The sequence below is a fragment of the Nycticebus coucang genome, chromosome 2 (genome assembly GCF_027406575.1).
Source record: "Nycticebus coucang isolate mNycCou1 chromosome 2, mNycCou1.pri, whole genome shotgun sequence".
In the NCBI taxonomy this organism is placed as follows: Eukaryota; Metazoa; Chordata; class Mammalia; order Primates; family Lorisidae; genus Nycticebus; species Nycticebus coucang.
Genome location: NC_069781.1, coordinates 152,667,498 through 152,690,587, shown reverse-complemented (window position 1 = coordinate 152,690,587; position 23,090 = coordinate 152,667,498). Strand labels below are relative to the sequence as shown.

Here is a 23,090-nt window from a genome sequence, read left to right as displayed (position 1 = left end):
TCGATTTAGCAAATGAATACTGACAGAAAAACTGTATGTTTATATTTGTCATTCCAAATCTTCAGGCTGCTTCCTACCAGGAGCCCTAATGATAACAGATACAGCAAATAGTGAAATAAAAATAATAGAAAGAATTTAAGAGGGTTTTTCTTATGTCTCTCTCTGCTCAAATCAAGTATAACTTAACTACAAAAAGAAAATATTTTCACATTACAAAGGCAATGGTTTTCAGGTGGTTTTAATGCCCCTGCTGTGGAGGGTCCAGTAAGCAGTAAATCTTTACAGGCTACTAGGCTGGTGGACCATCTTCCCTAACAGGCTGGGTGACTCCTCTCCCGCCTTTCATCCTGGTACTCTCTTCAATCTGCCACCAATGAAGTCCTGAAGGACAATCAGAGACAACTGCAATCAGGGCTGCCCAAGGCCTCCCCTAAATCCAGCACCTTTGAAATGAGCTCATTAAAATGATGTTCGGGTAAAGGCTTCCCCCCAGTCCAGTTGGGTAGGGGGGAGGAAAGTTGTATATCTGATAAATTTTTTATTGCTTAAGTATATGTTCTTGCTTTCTCAATGAAATCAACTTGTAATTATCTACAGCAACTGTACCTGATTACTCTTGCCCTGTGTTATTTTGGAAACAAGCAGGGGAAACAGGTTCCTACTTGCCTTTAAGCCTCTGTAAAACTGAAAGGATTTTAAGTGTCTCAGTGTGGTACATTCCCAGCTCCCACTAACCAAACTGTTCAAAAAGTAAAGGATGTGACAAAATACAAAACACCCTTAAGTTTTAAAGTCAAGTTTAAAACTTCCCCCCCAAAATTAACTAATCTCATATTTTCTGCTAACTGGTTTTTGAGAAAAATATTAATTTCATGTAATAAAGGATAAATGCCATCAAACACTTTATTTACATTTTTAAAGCCCTATACAATCAATGCTGTATAGGAAACAAAGATAAAAGCCAGAGAATGACAGTAAATATTACAGTGCTAATCAAATAAAATATGTTGTAAGAGCTCTAATGCCACATTTAATACCATACATAATATTGCATGTCACGAATTTCCCTCATACGAGAGTAAATATTCATCACCGCACATTTAAATGGACCCATTTCTTATTCTCTAAACCCTATTCTCTTATCAAAGAACTCAGACACGTAAGACCCACCCTTGCAATGCCTCTGCCTGTTTACCTAACCGCACACTTAGAGGGAATTAAATAGTAGGTTTCTTCCTCTCTCTGTCACAGATCTTGAGGCAAGAGAAACCCAAAAGTTGTAGACGGTCAGCTGGAATATGGAGCCTCATGCTTTATCTGCCTGGTACTGATCTGTGACATTCCAATGTCCAGATGAGGTATCCAGTTTTAAAACTGGAGGGAGGCTGGGTGCAATGGCTCATGCCTGTAATCCTAGCACTCTGGGAGGCCCAGCTGGGTAACTGCCTGAGTTCAGGAGTTCGAGACTAGAGCAGGAGAAAGACTTGGTTTATACTAAAAATTGAAAAATTAGCCAGGCGTGGTGGCGGGTGCCCAGGAGTCCCAGCTACTTGGGAGGCTGAGGCAGGAGGCGCTCTTGAGCCCAGGAGTTTGAGATTGCTGTGACCTATGATTGCAATGGCATTCTACTTAGAGTGACAAAGTAGGACTCTGTCTCAAACTTAATTAATTAATTAACTCATGGAGGGAGTCAGCAGTGAAAGGGGAAGGTGTGAAGTTGAGAAGGCACATTATAGGAGGGAAATGGCATGTGTGTGCATGAGACCAACAGTCAATTCTGAGCTACGAGAGTGTCACCAATGACATGGACCTGCAAGAGAAGAGGGCGGAGAGGTGGGCAGCGCCCAGCAGGTGGAGGATTCTGTGAACCACAGTAAAGAATCTAGCTTTATACTGAGGACAGTAACAGACACTGGGGACTTTTTCATAGGGCAGGTCTGTTTTTAGATGATCTCTATGGAGGTTTTGTGTGCACACTCACTATACTTTTTCTAGTAAGGTTCCCGAAGTGACAGCAAATGGGTAGCGTATTAGCCAGAGAGCATTTGAGAAACGCCACAGATGGACCACATCCCTAAGCGAGAATGTTAGCTGAGAAGCCCCCCTGCCAGAGCCCCGCCACTCAGACATGTGCTCCCCACTCGGCAGGGAGGAGCCAGAGTGAAGCCTGCTGCTGACACACTCCTCAGCCACCAAGGATTAAATGGTCTAAGGAATGTGAATTCAGAAAAGTTTGAAGGGGGCAGGGGGGACTAATCAGTCCCAGCTCAGAATCTGTAACAAGCTGCTCTCAGATGCCTCGAAACAAGCCGTTCAGGACAAATGTAGTCCCTTGACACAGATAAACTGTAAAATTAATTATAACTTTTCTGGGATTTCAGGCGAAGTACTGAAAACTCTTTATGGAAAAATCTAAAGCCCTTCAACATGATGTCTGGCTCTGTCAGCTTTCAGATTAAGCATTTGGGAAAAAAAAAATTTAAGATAAAAATATTCACACACCTAGGAGAACCTCATTACATCACATTTCATGGACTTAGGAGAAAAATTGAAGCAGGAAAAGGACAGAAACATTGCTTTGGGGGCCCCCGGCAAAAGCTTCAAAATCACTGCCTTATCTGAAGTAAAATATAAAATGAGGGAAGGAGGCAGAGACACTTCTCAAACAATACGCTCTCCAAACTGGGGCTCCTAACAATAGAGGCTGCAATTCTTTAGGAAACAGAAAGGTTTAAAAAAGAGTGGCTGCCAAGACTCACAGGAAACCTTCATGTCAGAAACAGCACAGATGACCAGAACCAAACTGGGTTAATCAAAGGAGGATAATTATTTGTTCGTCTAACTTTGGATAAAGCTTTATCCAGGATTCAAAGTATACATCTACTACCCATCTGTCTTTACCAACGCTGATGAAAAAGAAAGAGCGTGGCAGAAGAAGAGCCAAAAGACGAAGGGAAAGAAAATGGAAACTGATCCTATCATTGCTGCTGAAACAAGGCCGTCGTAAAACAATACTTTACCTTTTTAATTAAGCCTTTTAGGTCCAGTATCTGGTATTTGCTATCAAAATAATCCTAATGCTGAACAAGAAGACTGCAGCTGCAGAAATCAAAGCATTACGGGCAGTCCCCGACTTACATACAGCTCACACTTACAATCGGGGGATATAACAACAAGTCCCCAAGTTACAAACACCTGACTCACAATTTGCGTTTATGAACAGACATTATTACAGGTAAGAGGTAAATGTACCTGCTTCAACTTACATACAAATTCAGCTTAAGAACAAACCTTCAGAAGCTATCTCGTTCGTAACCTGGGGGTTGCCTGTATTGGACAGTGGCCACAATGTGGTTGAATGGCATAAAGTCTTCAGGAAGAACAAATACTGATTTGGGGCAACACACACATTCCATGCTGTATGCAGATACAAAGAATGATGAAGACACAAATCGTGCCTTAAAGGAGCCGACGAGTCCAATTCAGACACATGAAACCACATAGCCTTAGAGTTAGGCAGTGTTTACCATGGGGTGGAAGCAGCCCCTGGGAGGCTACTGTCTCTTGGTCTGTGTGCTAGGTACAATTCTTTGTGGACATTCTTCAAGCTGTATGTTCATGATGTATATTTCTATAATTTTTTTAAGAACCAATAGACAGGTTAGAAAATAAAGAAATCTCCTAGATTAGATTTTTAAAAAATACACAAAGAAGGGAATAAACAAGAAAACTTGAGGAAGAGTCCAGAAGATTCAACAACCACATTATATAGATTCCAAAGAAATCCATCGTATGGAGATGAAGAAATAATTAACAAAGTAATTCAAGAAAATATCCAACATCGAAGAGCATAAATTTCCAGATTGAAATGCTCATAAAACGCCCTTGTCATGGAAGAAAAATATCACTGTGAAATTGTAAAACATCAGAAAAAGAGCCAACAAAAAAGTGAGATAAAAGCTAAAGAAAAAATTAGAATTCTTGACACAAACATTGTAAGCTAAAAGATAGCAGTACAATGTCCTCAAAATTCTGAAAAAATTCCCATGCCCAATGTACCCACACATGTTGAGGTAGAATAAAGATCGTTGAAGACATTCAAGGTCTCATAAATTACCTCCTAAGCCTCCTTTCTCAAGAAACCACTGAAGGACATGCTCCATCAAAATACAAAAAATTTAAAAAAATCAGAAAGGAGCAAGACGTAGGATACAGGAATCTGTAGAGTCAACAAAAGACAGAGATGACGAGAACCACACTGGACTACGATGAAGAGATTTCACAAAATGGGGTCACTGCGCATGAGTCACAGTAGCTACCCAGTCCAGACTGGAGCAAATGAGAAGACTCTGGAATATATTGCTCTAAGAAAATGAAATGGCAGAATTTGCATGGTTCTGAAGCGCTTCAGAGATTCAGTCAACTGACAGACAACGTAGGATTTAATCTGTCATGACTACTTAGGAAGCTACACAAACACACAAAGAGCAAGACAACTATTAACACCAGAAAAAAATAAAAGTTGGAAAAACAAAAGGAAGACGGATCACAATTTATGACAAGCCCTGGACAGCATTTTCATGGACATGCTAACTATAAATGGTGAATGCTGACAGAACCAAAATGACAATACCTTATAATGGGAGAAAGGAAATCAGAAGAACAGGCATGGGAGGCGGACAGGGAGAAAAAAGAGAGTGAAGTAAATCTCCACCTTCTATGCTGGGAAGGCAACAGGTAATGCTCGAAACAGTGGCTTTGTGATTAACCACGAAAGCATCACACAAAGAAAAAAGCAGACATAATCGGCCCTATAAAAATGTAAAGAAAAGGTGTTACTGCTATTTTTCTTAACAAAACATATAGAAATGTTTGGCTTTTTAAGAACACAAGGCTCTATAATTTTAATAAAAACTAAACACCCCTAACACCTCTAGAAAGCTTACTGTGGGCTAAACACTGTGGTTGGGTTCTCAACACTTTACATTTAATCCTCACAATCCCTAGGTGAGTAATGATCTTATCACTATTTCACAGATGAGTCACAAAGAATTCAATTAACATGTTGAAGGTTCCACAGCTGATTAATATCAATACAAATAATGTCATTCAATTGTACAGTATTAAAATGCCCAATTAATGTCACAGACAGTAAGGTCTCTTCCACTTAATTTGTACTCTTATCCCTTGCTCATCATTTTAATACATCATTAAATATTAATCAATTCTAGGAGAAAATATTTGTAATCACATATCTGGTAAGGGATTAATATCTAGAACACCTAAAGAACTTAGTAAAACGCAACAACAAAAACACGACACAACTCAAAAATGGGCAAAGAACTTGAAGAGACATTTCTCCAAAGAAGATATATACATGGCTAATCAGGACACAAAAAGATGCTCAACATCATTCATAGGGATGCAAATAGGGAAATGCAGATCAAAACCACAATGAGACACCATTGCACACCCATTAGGATGGCTGTTATCAAAAAAAAAAAAAGAAAAACACAGTAGAACCTCTGTAAGGTGACCACCCAAGAGACTGTAACAAACTGGTCAACATAAGGAACTGGGCCTACCGTTCTGATACATACGTGTGGTGCATGTCTGATCTATGAAAATTAGGTCAACATAAGGAGGTGGTCAGCTATGCAGGTTCTACTACGTAAGTGTCAGCATAGATCTGAATAAACTAGAACCCTTTTGCATTCCTGATGGGAATGTAAAATGGTGCACTCAATATGGAAAAAGAGTATGGCAGTTCCTAAAAAAAAAAAAAAAAAAAATCAAAACAGAATTATCCTTTGAAACAGCAATCCCACTCATGGGTATATACACAAAAGAATTCAAAGCAGGGACTCAAGCAGACATTGGTACATCAGTGTTCACTGCAGCATTATTCACAATAGCCAAAATATGGAAACAACTAAACGTCTGTCAAACAAAACATGGGATGTAAGTACAATAGAATTATTCAGCCTTTAAAAGGAATAAAATTCTGATACGTACCATAACATGGATGAACCTTGAGAACATTACGTTAAATGAAGCGATCCAGACACAAAAGAACAAATACTGTATGATTCCACTTACATGAGTTACCTAGAGTACTCACACACAGAGAGACAGAAAGCACAGCCATGGTTAACAGGGCCGGGGTTGGCAAATGCTCAGTCATTGTTTAATGAGTACTGCGTTTCAGTGCGGGATAATGAAAAAGTTTGGAGGAGGACGGTGATGATGGTTCCACAGCAATGTCAATATACTTAACACCACTGTACTGAACACTTCAAAAAATGGCTATAATGGCAAATCTTATACATATTTTATCACAAGTGAAAAATGCTACTCATTTTAAAATAGAGATTCAAGAATTATGGGAATAAATTTCTGTCCTTAAAAAGACTCAGCTTTTCCCAAATCCAAGACATAAAGAGGATTCCTAGAATTCCAAGAAAATTATTGCCAAGTCCCCGCCTTCCAGCCTGTCACATACTGAACAGGAAACGTGGACTGGCCTCTGTTCCTTTTGTGAACCTTCCCGGCCCTTCCTGGGAGACCCAGGAAATAACGTCAAGAACCTGCAGTACTTGGCAATAGTTACAAATCTTAAGATTTGCTTTTTTTTTTTTTTTTGGTAGAGACAGAGTCCCACTGTACCACCCTCGGGTAGAGTGCTGTGGCGTCACACGGCTCACAGCAACCTCTTGGGCTTACACGATTCTCTTGCCTCAGCCTCCCGAGTAACTGGGACTACAGGCGCCCCCCACAACGCCCGGCTATTTTTTTGTTGCAGTGTGGCCGGGGCTGGGTTTGAACCCGCCACCCTCGGCACATGGGGCCGGCGCCCTACTCACTGAAGGACTTGCTTTTTCTACAGAGACAATGTCACAGAAAATGTTTCCTTCTAAACAAAAATGGTAACCAATAGTTATTGTACAACTGATGTTTTTGAAGGTGTTCTAGCCAAAGAACAAGGTGCTTGACCCTCTTAAACAATGGCTTTTAATGCCTTCCCTGCTAAAATTTGTGTTTTTTATAGCTAGGAGTAAGTAACAAGCAATTGCCCACAGAGCTGGAATAGGAAAATCAAATATTCTGGCTATTTACACAGGGTCCCCCGAAGTCATTCCTGATTAAAAATTGTACCATTTCACTCTTCCTACTGGAGATACCTATTAACTAGAACTGTATGTGAAAGCTAATGAACTTAGTATATAATCACACATATCCTATACAAATTACTTCTCCATGACCTCTACTCGTGAAAACAAACCGAAGAGGGATGGTTGGCTCATTATAAATCCACAAGAAGATTTCCCTGGGAAAAGGTATTAAAAAGCAAAATCCTGAAAGATCTTAAGCTTCAATTGAATTTAATTTCAGCAGGAAGCAATCACTATAATATCCGAATTCCCAGTGCATTTTGCATGAACCTCTCCAGTGGCAAGTAACACTCTCCAACTTAAATCCCTGCTCCTGTCACTAAGTAACTATGTGACTTTGGACAAGCCACTTTCTTTCCCAGTGTTTCCATCTGTAAAATGAGAGGCTAGAACTAGGTGCTTTCCAAAGTCTCTTTCAGATCCCCGTGTTTCATCATTTCACAGTTATAATCACCAGAGCAGCCCTTCCCTCACCTCTTCCCCCAAGGCAAGGAAGGCGCTTCATTTGCCTTTGCAGTTGCTATACTGTCTAGAATAGCTAATGGAGTGTCCCTTAGCAATTGCTCAGCAAACACGTTCAAAGACCCGGAAAACAATACAGTTCTCTTAAGTGTCCACTCCCCGTGACCTCCTTAAGCCCTCCCCAAGTCCCCAAGTCCAGCCATGACTTTGAACGGCTCTCTTCAAGTCCACTGTTACCAGAGTTCTGGCAGGATTATAAGGAGGCCACAAAACTAAACATGTGTCACTTGTCACTTGGAAGAAATGCACCGCCGGGGAGTTCCAGAGAACATGCTATGGACACCATCTGACCCACAACCACACACAGGCAGAGACGGAGGGCAAGGTTCCATTTCACAGAATAAAGTTAATCTGATGCATTCCAATCATGTGAGACTAGGTGCTAGAAAAGCTACAGCAGACGTGGGGAACAGAGAAGTTGGAGGGAGAAAGGAAGGTGTCAGGACCTGCAAGAAAAAACAAGTAGAACATTCCCTGAACCTTTCCAGAAGGTAGGTATTTAAAAAAAAACCCAAATCCTCCAGGCAGCTGCTCTGTGGGATAGAAATACCTACTCATAATGCATATAGCCTTAGGTGTAAAGGCTCTGAAGCCAGAATGTCTGCGCTCAAATCCTGGCTCTGCTGATTAGTCACAGCATTACCAAGAACAAATTAATCATCCTTCTATGCCTCAGTTTTCTCATCTGTAAAATGAAGATTACTACTCCATTCATTGGGATGTCGTGAAGAAACTGAGTCAATACATGTTGCACATGGCAGGAGAGCTCCCAGTGCTGCTACTACACATTTTACTAGATAGAGTCCTGGGAATCTCAGGGATTAGGAGAACGAAAGCTAATTATGCACAACGCTCTTACAAATCCAAATTCTGCAGTTCTCTCTTCTAGGTAATGACTGCAAATACAAACATTTCTATATTTATATTTATACATGATTATATTTGTATACTTTATCAGTCTTAACCACTCCTGACCAAAGAAACTATTCATTAGACATTGAAATTCCTTCGTGAAAGATATTCTAGGTTTCAAAAACTACTTGATCACTCACACAAGGGAGTACAATAGCTCCATTAACCTGCAGGGCTGAGAGTCACACAAAGACACCTTTGTAGCTGTCTGTGCTATCACCCACCACTGCTTCGGTTTCAGAGAGTTGTCTCCTTAAGAAAGAAACCAACAAATTCCATTGTTCCTTCACTTCAGAGTTCTTGGATGTGATGGTTCTTAAATCCCTGGCAAGTCCTTATTAAAGATCAGAGGATCCTGATTCCCTCCACCAGGACAGCATTGAGTCCCTTCAAGCCATTTTCTTAGGTCAGCATCATTATTTAAGATGCCAGAGAAACTGTTGAAATTTCCAACCACTAAACTAGCTCCTTGCTTTGGACTGAAGACATAGTAAAGTTAGAAGAGATACTAGTTGTCCGGATGAAATTTTTGAGACTAGGAAATTGTAAGAAATTTGAAAAGCAATAGGAGATTTTTTTTTTCTTAAATCCCTTTTCCAAAACAGTCATTTTTAGCAAACAAAAAACAAGTAATAACAATGAGAAAATCCAATTAACCAACTAGAGTTGTAGGAAACAATACCACATAAAAGTTCCAGTCTTCCCTGATGGGCTATCTAGAACTCTGGGTTCCAAACATCTTTCAATAAAACAGATAGGAGAGCTGATACTATGCCTTGTATCCTTTGTCAAGTAATCAGACAAAAAAGAAAGTCAGCAAAAGGCCAGGCATGGTGACACATGCCTGTAACCCCAGCACTTTGGGAGGCTGAGGCAGGAGGATTGCTGGAGGGCAGGAGTTCAAGATCAGCAAGAGCAAAACCCAGCCTCTACAAAAAATAAAAAATTAGATGGGTGTAGTAACACACAACTGTAGTCCCTGCGCCTCAGGAGGCTGAGGCAGGAGGCTCACCTAAGCCCAGGTGTTTGAGGTTGCAGTGAGCTGTGATGATGCCTCTGCAATCTAGCCAGGGAAACAGAGCAAGACTCTCAAAAAGAAAAGTCAAGGCCAGGTGTGGTGGCTGCACCTGTAATCCCAGCATTCTGGGAGGCTGAGCCTCTGGGAGGCTGAGCTCAGGAATTTGAGACCAGCCCGAGCAAGAACAAAAATAGCCAGGCATTGTGATGGGCACCTGTAGTCCCAGCTACTAGGGAGGCTGAGGTAAGAGAATCACTTGAGCCCAAGAGTTTGAGGTTGCTGTGAGCTGTGATGCCACAGCTCTCTATCCAGGGTATCAGAGTGAGACTCTGTCTCAAAAAAAAAAAAAAGAAAGAAAGAAAAGGAAGGAAAGAGAAACAAGCCAGCATTGGTCATGTCATCCTACATATTTCCAACCATCTTTTCTGTAATCCTGTGAAACAATGGGAGCCCTAAACACATGAAACTGAATAACGGAAGAAAGAAAATCTGAGCAGGCTAAAAGGCAGCCTATGATCTCCATTCCAAGGGGAGTAGATTAAAAAAATGCAAGACGTTTACCACAACACCCCTGTATAGTCTAAAACTGCAGAACTCAGGGATGAAGGCATGAGTTAAAATTGTTAAAAAAGAAAGAAAAAGAAAACTGCAGAACTAGGTAAAGGGCTAGTTTATTTCCTGAAAAAGAGGACCATCTGCTTGCAAAACCCACCTCAACAGTTTCTGGCAACGAAGGACAGTAGTAAAAATTACATGAAGCCAAGAACAAGTCCATATTTGACAAATCACACCCATCAAGATAGTAATGTCAACCATAATAAAATATTTTGGCAAGACTGGAAATGTGCACCTGTGGGAACCTGGAAAGATTTGACAGATTTTTGTTTTCCCGGCCCTTTATCAGCAAGTTAATTATAGCAACTGTACAATCTACTCTGAGCTTTAGAGCAAGACAGTTGGCTGCATGAAACCACGATGCTGCTCTCCTGGGCATGGGAAAGACAAAATGACAGTAGTGCTTACACGCGGAAATATTCTGAGTATAGAACACGTGTAACAGTGAGGCCGAAAACACAGCTAAAAGGGAAAGAGGCGTATTCTGCAGATGTGGGTGAAAGAAGCCTAGAAAGGACACAGGACACGCATGTGCAGTCACGCACACGTACGTGTGTATGTGTCTCCTGAGTTCTATTACGTCCAGACTGTACCTTCACAGCTGTAACTGTACACTGCCACTGCTGACCGTTCCACCAGATTCTCATCGTGATGCCAGCTCACCGCCATTTTCCCCATGCCAAAATAAGGCTCCTCTTTCAGGTGTGGCATTTTCTGAGGATCCATGAAGTTCAGCAAAGTTACGTTGTACGCTGCTCTGCTCTTCAAGTCCACTTCATCTTGGTCATAGGATGACCCCATGCCAACCCTGGGGAAATCTCCAGACACACACACTGGCACGGCGTCCTCATCCTCCTTCTCTTTGGAAGCCAGTTCTTCCAAAGCCTGGACAGTTTCTATCTGCAGGTAGTCATTGAGCTTGAGGAAGGTCTGACAAGCAGCGGCTATTTCGGCCTCACTGTATTTTACATTGGAGCCTTTCACTGGCCAGGGTACCGTAAAGAGTCTGGTGTTCAGGTACTTGTATGTGTGGCCTGGATTACCAATGAGGATGCGAGACACCGGAGTGAGCAAATCTTTGCCTTGGATCCTAACCAGATCCCGAAATAAGCAGCCGTGCTTGTGCAAGGTGAGAAAGGCTTCCTGGACCTCCTTATGGATGTCCTCGGGCACACCACCGGCTTCTCGGAGAATCAGTTTAGGGTATTTCAGCTGCCACTAAAAGAAAAGCAAAACAAAAATGCACATTTATGAATAGTTATCATTATAAAATATGAATTTTATTATCTCCAAAGGTGTGTTCCTTTGTAAGCACTGGGGGTGGGGTGAGGAAATAGCAGGTGACATGTCTAAACAGGGGGGATACGTATCTCCCAAGCCTAAAATAGAAAACTAAATACAACAAATGTTATCAATCTCTACAGTCAAGATTTTCAAGTTCAACCTATTGGTAATCATTAATATAAACAAAAAAATAATAACAATTTGGACTTTGACCTTCAATGCTTATTACTCTGGGATCACTTTTCCTGCCCCTAAATCTTCCTTCCAGCCTTTGGCCCTCCCCAAACACAATCTGATTAATTAAGTGCCTACCCCTACTATTTATTTCTCACAACACTATTAATACTAACAGCATAGTATTATCATCTCCAGTTAGTAGATGACACCACTGAAGCGCAGAGACATTTTAACAACTTGCCCAAAGTCACATCCAGGTGGATTTGAAACCACTGGGATCTAGAGTCTAAAGCAGTGTTTTTCACCCTTTTTTAATTCACAGCACACTTGAACATATTGTTAAACTTCCACAGACACTTAAATTATGTTGATCAAAAAAAAAAAAGACTCAAAAAAAGAATATACTTACTGTGTTTTTAACGTCTTTCAAAAATAATTTAATTAATGATCTTTAAAAATTTTTACAGCACACCTAAGATCCTCCCACGGCACACCAGTGTGTTATGGCACACCAGCTGAAAATCACTGGTCCAGATAGCTCCAGACATGAGTTCTTAACCAGGATTGCACTGCCTCTCAGTAAATGACAGACTAGGTCCTGCTTCAACACTTTCACAAAAAAAGAACTCACTTCTCTTGGGGAGACAGACATTAAGTTCCCTGAACATAAGAGCCTTTACAACTATGTTCATGGCTATAATCCTAAGCAGCGCCCAGAATGTACTTAGTAAATGGTAAATAAATGGATCGATGCATAGATGGATAAACGAGGTATTAGACTACAATTCTAGAGAGCTGTAATAATTCCACTGGTGTCATCAGAGGAGAGTCATATAAGACAATTCCCCCTCCTAATACAGAAATAGATGAACTTATTAATGTAATTCAGGGCTGCATTCGCTTCTCAGCCACCACTCTTGGCTACTCAGGACTTGACACATAAACTGGTATCAATCCAATTCCCTGATTCTGTATAATGCCACTGATTTTTTTTTCCCAAGCAAAGCACAGTATTTTATAGTCAGCTCTATACAGATTAATCTGATCTCTCTCCTGCTAGCTTTAGGCTGAGTCCTGAAGGAAGGAGTTGGGCATGATCAGCTGCCCACCGTCACTGCGATACATCCTCCTAAATCTTCATTCAAAAACCACTCTTCATATGATGAGCAGGGCACAATCACTTACCTTTTCATATGTTTTTTCATTCAACATATGTTTACTGAGCACTTACCAAACACCAAAGATAAGGCGCCTGCCCTCACAGAGCAGAGCTTTCTACCAAATCAAGTAAATAAATAAGGAGAGCAATCCCAAGTCGTGTTAAGTACCAGGACAAAAACAACCAATGAGAAACCTGTCATTCGAGGAAGAAGGATTCACTAAGGAGGTGGCACTGAAGGGGAGATTTTCAGGAAAAGAAAACACCAGATGTGTGATGAGGTAGGGAAACAGCTTCCTCAAAAGAGAGACCAAAAAAGCAAAGGCACTGAGAAGGGCAGCCTATTCTAGGGATTTAAAAATGCCAGTTTTATTAAAGAGCTGAAGACAGGGTGGATGAGGATATAGTGAGGATGGGAGGAAGGCAGAGATTGGGTCACATGGAGCCTGGGAGGTCACAGTAAGGAATCTGGAAATGACTCGCAGTGCTCTGGATGATTTCAAGGGGAGAAGAATAACTAGATTTACATTTCATAAAAATGAATCTGTGTTAGTACGTTAGGCATGAAATGGAAACAGACAAACATGAATGCAGAAAATCCAATTTGTGCCATTACAACCATCTAGAAGAAGAGCTATGACAGTGTGGATTAAGACAGAGACAGACAGATGGACAGGTAAAGTATTAGAAGAAGAACAAAAGGATGTGCTTGTGGAATGAAGAAAGGATGGACATTGAGGATGACTTCCATCCATATTTCTGGATTTAATAATCAAATATACAATTTCCTTTTTTTTTTTTTTTTTGAGGTACAGTCTCACTTTGGTGCTGTAGGTAGATTGCCCAGGCAATCATAGCTCACAGCCACCGCAAATTCTTGGACCCAAGTGATCTCCTTGTTTCAGCCTCCTGAGTAGCTGGGACTACAGGTAATCACCATAACACCCTGCTATTTTTAGGGAAGGGGTTCTCACTCTGGCTCTGGCTGGTCTCGAACTGCTGAGTTCATGCAATCCACCCGGCTCCATCCCCCAGAGTGCCAGGATTACAGGCATGAGCCACTGTGCCTGGCCAATTTCCTGTTTTCTGAAATAAGGAAAACTGGAACAAAGCAGGAATAGCAAAGGAGAAGAACGGGGGGAAATGAAGAGCTCCATTCGGCAACTGTATTCATTAAGGTACCTATGAAATCTCCAAGTGAAAATAGCAAAGGGGAAAACTGGACACACATCTGGAGCTCAGAAGAGAAAGTGGGGCAGAGGAACTCAGTGTGGGAGCTGTCAGCACACAGCTGGTTTTGGAAGGCTGAGAATGGCATGAGATAACCTACAAAAACAGGACAGATACAGGAAGGGAATCAAAGCTATTTCCTGAATCATAGAAGAATGTTCAACAATGAGACCAAGCAGAAAACCAGGGCAGTGTATTAACGCAGAAGCTAAAAGAGAACATTCCAAGAAGGACGGAACAGTCAACCAGATTAGCTGCCACTGAGAGGCCAAGTGAGATGAGGCCAGAGATTGTCCAGCACATTCAACAGCATGGAAATCACTGGTGACGATGACAAGAGCACGTTCAGCAGAGTGTGGCAGGGATGGGAGGAGGCTGAAGACGGAATGAACGGGGAGGAAGTGGAGACAGCATGGCTCTGAACGGCTTTGCTATGAAGGAGAACAGAAACCAGGGCTGTTGGCAAAGGGGAGCGCTACGTCAGGGAGTAATGTGAATGACGGACGACACTAGGGCCTGCAGTGTCATTCACACTCCTGAGAAGACACGACAGGGAGAGGCTGGTGATGCAGAAGAGAAGGCAGGTGACCCAGGGAGAAAGACCTGCATGTGTGGGGCAGAGTCTCCCGAGTGAGGTGTGCAGGGACTCATAAAGCAACCCCTTCGAGTTGAGGGTGGGAGGAGAATAGCAGAACTGATTAATCTTTAATCTAAAAAGAAAGAAATCAAGCTTAACAAAAATATGCGTGCACATATATAACACAGATACAAATAAGCTTCACATGAGTACTTTTATCACACAGACACACTACTGAGTGTGCACCTCTTGTGTACTTGTGTCTATTTTGTAAATCCGGTGGTGTGCTAAAGTTACTTCACATCTGCTCAGAAGTAACTACTGTGTACATCTCTCCCAACTGTGCATTCATTAACTCTAAGTTGGTAGTGTGAATTTGGTCAAGGTAAGAGTATTTACCCGACAGAAATCAAGAAACACTAACAATCACTGGGTGTGGTAGTTCACGCCTATCCCCCCAGCTACTGGGGTGGGGGCAAGGCAGAAGGGTCACTTAAGGCCAGGGGTTTGAGGCTGCAGTGAGCTATGGTCACTGTGCCCTCCAGGCTGGGTGACAAGGTAAGACCCCATCTGATTCAAAAACAAAAATGAAAAAAAAAAAAAAAAGAGAGAGAAACACTAAAAATTAAGGCGTGACAAGGTAAGACCCCATCTGATTCAAAAACAAAAATGAACAAAAAAAAAAAAAGAGAGAGAGAGAGAGAGAGAAACACTAAAAATTAAGGCCTGACAAGAGAATGTGATCAAAACCACTTCAACAGGAGAAAAGATACTTCCTATAATGAATAGACTTGAAGGAAAAAGAAGATACAAACTCAGACAGGATGGGAAATTTGATAATAGGCAGATGAGTAAATTTCAGGGGGTTTTGCAGGGGAGGGAGTTGGGTGGTTGGAGAACACCTCACTTTTCTCAGGGAAGTATGAAGTGATTCACTCGGTAAAAATGTATGCTAATTATTAGAGTTGTTTGCCAAATACTTCTGGATTCTTCCCCTGCCACCCAGCTTTTGGGCACAATGTAGAATTATACTTCCTACTCCCTTGTGACAGATGAAACGTGCAATGTCTTCTTGCCAGTGGGAAATAATGGCTGTCGCTTCCAGCCTGGAACATTTCACTGCCAGTGCAAGACCCTCCAGAATCCTCTTTTGCCTACGCCACAGGAACCAGCGTGTGGCTGCTTGGATCTAGGAGTTGCTTTAATGGGTAGTGACTCTATGCCAACCCACAAAGAATACATAAAATGAACAAGAAAGGTTGCTCTGGGAAGCCACTGAGATTTGAGGGTTGTTTGTTACTACAGCATAATCGAGCCTATTCTGACTGCTCCAAAGTGCAGGAAATAGAAAATATGCAGAAAGCAATCATGCACATATGTGTGCAAACAAATGTACAAACACACACACAGGGGCTGAAGACTGTACAAAATTTAGGCATATTTAACCGGGGATATTATAACCCTTAGAAACTGGAAAATCCACACAGCCACATAAATACCACGTATAAATACCCTGACATTAAAGACAGCATTATGAAAAGAAAATAATAATAATTACACGGGGAAGTATTCAGAAATGTTGGTGCTGCTCTCTCAGTGCTGATGTCCCCTTTCCCTCTGACCTCTGTCCCTGCAGTCCCCCGGAAGGCACTTCCCCAGACTCTACACCTGGATGGTCCTTCTCACCTTTCAGCTCACTTTCTCACAGAAAGCCCTGAATCTATACCCTCAAACAGGTACCTTCCACTGCAATTTATCATGAATTTTAAGGTTCTTTCATAGCACCAACTGACCTGTAACTAGGTATTTATTTGAATTATTATTTCTTTAACAATCTATATGATAAAACTGCAAGCTTCTAGAGGAGACGGGAACAATTTTGTTCCCTGTCATGTCTCCAGCATTTGGCTAGACAGTAAGTGCTCACAACTCCTTTCTAAGAATAAAAAAAATAAAAGCTTTAAGAAGAAAGCAGATTCATGGATGTCTTAGCTGGGGGTGGGAAAAAGAGCTAACTGCAGAGGCATGAGGGAACTTTTAGGAGTACTAGGAATGCTCTAAAACAGCTGAAATGACAGCTTGCAACTCTGGAAGTTGCCAAACGTTGCTGAATTGTATAAATTTATTTTCTTAAAGATTAAAATTGTATAATTTTAATTTTTTAGAGACAAAGTCTCACTCTGCCAACCCAGGCTGAAGTACAGAGTCACAATCATAGCTCACTGCAACCTCAAACTCCTGCACTCAAATCTAGACTGGTTCTGGAATTCCTGGGCTCAAGTGATCGATCCTCCTGCCTCACTCAGCATCCCAAGTAGCTGGAATTGCAGAGCAAGCCACCACACCCCAGCAAGCTGTACAATTCTAAAAGGTGCATTTTATGGCATGTAAATATATAGTTTATCAATAAACTTTTTAAATGAGAAGACTGATAGATTTGAATACATAAAATTTTAAACTTTTATATAAAATCAATCATAAGCAAAATGAAAGAACAAACACTAATTGGAAAAAAAATAAGCAACCTATATGCCAGAAATGGGCTCACTGTTCTTAATATAGAGTCATTACAAATTTAATTTTATATACATATATATGCCCCAAAAGAAAAACTCACAAGTAAATTAATAGAGAAGTCTCTTAAAATACCGGAAAAAAATTACCCCAAAGTAAGAAAAATATAAATTAATATAATACATATTAAATGATACTAAAATTAGTTCTTGCCTATCAAATTTACATAAAAGATATAATAGTAATGCATATTATTGGTGAGGTCAAAATTAAATATACTGATAGTGTGCAATTAGGAATGCAAATTATTAAAACCTTGCTTAAGGCCAATTGAACAAGATCTATCAAATTCTAAGTATGTTCATATCTTTTCATCCAGTTATTCTACTTCTAAGACTTTGTGATAAGGAAATAATTAGAGAACTATACCAAGATATAAGGATATCTATTATACTATTATTTATAATAATTAAAAACTTAAAACCAACAAAATGCCCAATTGAGGATTAGAGGGGAAAGTGGTACAACCATGTGACGGAATATTGAAGTAACAAACTTAAGAATTTTTGTATTATAAACAACTTAAACAATAAACTATAGTCATATAAGAAATTAGTAACAAGGTAGATGAAAGGATCTCAGTTTCATAAAAAGAAAATTGTATATGTATAAATACTCACAGAAAAAAAGACTCATAGAAAAATACAGCCAAAAGTTTATGATGGTTAACTCTAGGTAGTATACTTAGGCATAATTTAAATGTTCTTCTTTAGACATCTATATTATTTTTAAAATTTCCAAAGTGAATATAAAATACTTTTAATCAAAAATTCAGAGAAAAGATGTTACACCCCAAACTTCTTAATTTTCATGACTTTGGTTTTCTTGCCCTGGTGTCATAACTCACAGCAACCTCAAACTCTTGGGCTCAAGCAAGCCTCTTGCCTCAAGCTGGGGCTATAGACACCTGCCACAATGCCTGGCAATTTTTAGAGACAGGGTCTCGTTCTTGCTCTGGCTAGTCTCAAACTCCTGAGCGTAAGCAATCCACGGGCCTCAGCCTCTCAGAGTGCTAGGATTATAGGCCAGAGTGCTAGGATTATAGGCCTGAGCCACCAGCCACCACCTGGTTCATGACATTTTTCATATTTGCCAAGGGCTTCTTTTTTGATGACCTCAAATTATCAAAAATCTCCAATACAACTTCTGGTACTATTTAAATTTTACTTGGACTGCTGTCCAATAATTCAGGAATTTTTTTTTTTTTTTTTTGCCACTGTAAAGACAAATAATAATTGACTAATTTTGTCACTATCTCAAAAAAAAAAAAAAATGCAAGAGAGAAAACCCCCAGCCTGAATGTCCTCTTTTGTTATTTATCAGGTAATTAGATTAGTACGTGACATACAAAGGCACTATGTAGCATTTGCTCGGTTTTTCTTTAAAAAGAACAAGCAAGGCTGGGCACAGTGGCTCACGCCGGTAATCAATCTCAGCACTCTGAGAGGCTGAGGCTAGTGGATCTCCTGAGCTTAAGAGTTCCTAGACCAGCCTAAGCAAGAGACCCCATCTCTACTAAAAACAGAAAAACTAGCCAGAGTCCTGGTGGACACCTGTAGTCCCAGCTACTCCAGAGGCGCAGAGGCAAGGGGATTGCTTGAGCCTAAGAGTCTAAGGTTGCTGTAAGCTGTGACAACACAGCACTCTAACTAGGATAACAGAGTGAGACTCTGCCCCCGAAAAATTAATAAATAAATAAATGGTAACTCTGGAGAAGAACTGAACATTAAATAATTTAATATTAACTCATTCTGCCAAACAAATGAGTTCACTTTCCATTTTGGACAGGTACGTGCAGAACATCAGATATCACACAATAATTTGGAACAGCTATTGGCAGATTTTCAAATGTTCGTAGAATATTTTTTTCATTTAATCCCATTAAAGTTTTTCCAGGGAATGTGCAGTCATGAAATTATATTACCAGTTGTCTGATCACATACTATATGTCTTGAGAGCTACAAATGATTTTCTGGCATAAATGGTAATTATACAGTTTAATAAAGTATCTGGAAAAGTATTTTAGAAATTAAGTGCCAACATGCCAGGCCCATATCAATGGCTGAAAGATGTGGAATGCTAGGCTCTCCAGAGACCAGGCTTTATTTTCTGCCTATTTTAAACCACTATATAAAAATTCTACCTTTTTTTTCTTTTTAAAGAAACGAGATCTCGTTCTGTAGCTCAGGCTGGAGTGCAGTGGCGTAATCATAGCATCCTCCAGTCCTGGGCTCAAGTGATCTTCTTGCCTTAGCCTCCTGAGTAACTAAAGACACAGGGGTGCATCACCAAATCCAGAGAATATTTCTTATTTTTGTAGCAACAGGGGCTCATTGTGTGACCCAGGCTAGTCTCAAACTCCTGGTCTGAAGCAGTCTTACTGCCTCAGTCTCCCAAAGTGCCGAGATTACAGGTGTGAGTCACTGTACTTGGCCAAAATTCAACCTTTTCCTCCCAAGTCAAGAGATTCCTCTGAGAATCATACAGAGAAGCCAGACACGGTTTTACGTGAAGAGAATACCAGTTTACAAGAGGCTCACTTAAAGGAAGCTCGGTGGAACCCAACCTCCCAGAGGGGGAAATAAAATTTAAAATCTTCAAGTGACTTGGGAAATGGCCTTCACTTAAAAGAGTTAGGATACCCTGATTTCAGGGAAGTGTATTTCTAATCCATCTGTTAACAGGATTTTACTGGTAACTCTTTACTGTGCACTCAGCAATTTGCACCCTTTCACTCATATTTTCTATGTAATATTTGTTGTAAAATGCTTGCAAGTTGGTGTCCATACCATGAACAAGAGGCTGCACGCTTTTTTGCCACCTGCCCAACTTCCACCTGCATGTCACTAAGCAGTGCCCCAAAAGAAGTACACTTCTGCAATTACCGCTTCAGCCCTGCTATAGCTACACATGACTTGTGATCACGTGTGCTTTGCCACAAAGTGACACAATGACGTTCATTCATTCAATAGTTCATTTTATTTTGTTTACTTGCCATGGATTGAACATGTGCTAAGTAACAGGCACTGCACAAAGTGCCTTAAGTACAATAATTAAAAGAAGGTAGGTTCTGTTTGGACAGCATCTATAGTTTAACACTACAGAAAGAAATGGAAACCACAAGTTAGAGAGAGACTTACCACAATGAAAGTGGGAATGTCCCGCCATGGGCATGGGAAATAACTAGGAAGGAAAATCTGGGAAATCCTCATTAACTGAATACAAACTTATCAAGCACATACCACTTGCAAAGTATGAAGGTTTTGAGACAGCCTGTGTTATGGTCCATTATTTACCTCCAAGAAACACAGCTGACAGCCTCCTTTCTGATTCACCTGTGCAAATTCCAACTTGCTCAGCTTATCCCCGTTCCTGGGAGGGCATCATTTGTTTCCATCTGCGTGAATTTTGCCTTTCTTGATTTTTGTGTGTCTCCAAACTTTTGTAAAGACCCACATACTCAGTGCTGAGATACGGAAAAAAGCAAAACCCCTATGTCCTTCGCAGGAGCTCATATTCTGGTAAGGACAGCCATACAATAAACAAATAAATAAGCAAAAGACATAATATTTTAGATGATTAAAAAGTGAAAAATGGAGAAAACTTAAGCCAATAAAATGGGGAGTGTGGGGTGAGTGCTGCTATTTCAGATAAGTGACATCACAGCAGAAGAATGTGAGAAAGGAGGATGTAAGCCTTTCAGAGAACTGGGGGGTGAGTTCCAGGCTGAGGGAACACTCGGTGCAAAGGCTGGGGGCAGGAGTGTGTTTGGTTTATTCCAGCAAGAACACAAATCCCAGAGTGGGGAGAGGGGCGTCAGGCGGGGGGTGGGGAGAAGCAGGCAATGAACACAAATCCCAGAGTAGGGAGAGGGGCGTCAGGCGGGGGGTATGGGCAGAAGCAGTCAATGAACACAAATTCCAGAGTGGGGAGAGGGGCATCAGGCAGGGGGTGGGGAGAAGCAGTCAATGAACACAAATTCCAGAGTGGGGAGAGGGGCATCAGGCAGGGGGTGGGGAGAAGCAGTCAATGAACACAAATCCCAGAGTAGGGAGAGGGTGTCAGGCGGGGGGGTGGGGAGAAGCAGGCAGTGAGCTGAGGGCAGCAGTCAGGAGCACTCTGCAGGCGTTTGGAAGGCCCTAGGCTTTCCCTCGGAACAAGAAGGGGAACTATTCAAGGGCGAGAAAGTATAAGGAGCTGATTTATGTTTTTTTTTTATTGTTGGGGATTATGTTTTACAAAGATCACCCCAGACGCTGTGAACTAGACGGGGAAGGAGGGAGAGACGCAGGGAGGCTATAGTGACAGAGAGGACGGTAGCTTTGGCTATGGTATAAGAGGCAGAGATAGGGAGAAGGGGTCAGATGTTTAATATATTTTAGAATAAGTGGGACTTCCTGATAGTTTCGGACAATACGTAGAACTTAGGTAAGGTCATTAAGGTGAGTACATGCTCACCAAAAAGAAAAGGGGCTGAGGGTACAAGCAAGCACCCAGCAGGAAGGATGTAAAGACGGCAAAAACGGGGGGACGAGGAACTCTGTGTGACAGGAGTTTAAGGTTGAACACCACACTAGGCCCTGAGCAGGCAAGAGACCAGACAGATAGATTGGGGTCACAGTGTCAAGGCCTGAGAGGACAGATATGCTGAGAACTCTGAACTTTACCTTAGAGGCAAAAGAGACACAGAAAAATTTCTAAACTGAGGAGGCACAAGGCTAGACGTCTTTATAGGAAAACAGTTCTGATGACATCGGGGAGGGCCTAAGGAACACGAGTCAGGAGGACGTTAACACTGTGGGGGTGGAAGACTTCAAGCACAGGCCTGAACTCCACAGCGGGCTGGGAAAGTAGAAACAGAAAGTTTCTAGAGAGGTAAAACCTCCAGGGCCCAGTTTGTGAAGGAGAGCTGAAGTGACCGGTGGCCGTTGAGGAATGCAAGGTTTCGAATTTGAAGAGCAGGCAAGAGGATGCCTTCCGAGAAGAAAACGCACAGGAGGAGGCTTGTATTAAAATATAAGTCCCGTCCGTCACACCCTCTCACGCCTCCTCTTCTCACCCAGGTGACAGCCAACGTCCTGTGTACCGGCCTGCTGCTCCCTCAAGGCCTCCCCTCCACTCTGCCCAGCTCTCTCACGCCCTCCAGACACGTTAGCCTCATTTCTTCTCAAACACACCTCAGAGGCTTTATTGTTGCCCAGACCCAGAACATTCTTCCCACAAGTATCCACATGGCCTGCCCCTATACCACCAGCCCACAAGAAATAAGCTCCAAGAAGAAAGGAATCTTCAGTCTGTTCACATTACTTCATCTCAAATGCCTAAAACTTTACCTGGCACAGAGCGAAGGAGCTGAGTAACTAAGTAACTAAGTAATGAATATGAGTAACTAAGTAATGAATATGAATCACGCAGAGTTAGAGGAGCCTCTAAGACTCTCAGGTGGAGCTGCTCAGCAGGCAGTCAGAATAGGTGTGTGGAGGTCACCGGGGACAGCAGGGATGGAGACAGAGGTTTGGGGTCACTGGCAAAAAGGCCAGCAATCTCAGAAGGAAGAAGAGGGGTAAGACGAAGGGAAGCAGTATAGTTCTTCAGAGGACAACCCCAAAGCCAGACAGCCGGGCTCGGACTATGAGCCTGACATTTCCCGCTTCTAAATCTTGAACAAACTTTTAAAGCTTTCAGTGCCTCAGCTTCCTCATCTCTAAAATGAGTTTTAAGCTAGGCACAGTGGCTCACACCTGTAATCCCAACACCTTGAGAGGCCAGCGTGGAAGGATCGAGGGAGGCCAGGAGTTCAAGAGCAGCCTGAGCCGCACAGCAAGACCCCATCTCTACAAAACAAAATTA

General features: G+C 41.6%; 1 protein-coding gene across 3 annotated transcripts in view; it reads right to left on the bottom strand.

Moving 5' to 3' along the window:
- Window positions 1-23,090, bottom strand: part of FTO (FTO alpha-ketoglutarate dependent dioxygenase) — a 413,048-nt gene that overhangs the window by 260,830 nt on the left and 129,128 nt on the right. For all 3 annotated transcript variants that reach the window (XM_053601915.1, XM_053601925.1, XM_053601932.1), the window contains exon 3: window positions 10,833-11,457. In XM_053601915.1, coding sequence (XP_053457890.1) covers window positions 10,833-11,457 — 625 coding nt within the window. The remainder of the gene's footprint in view (window positions 1-10,832; window positions 11,458-23,090) is intronic.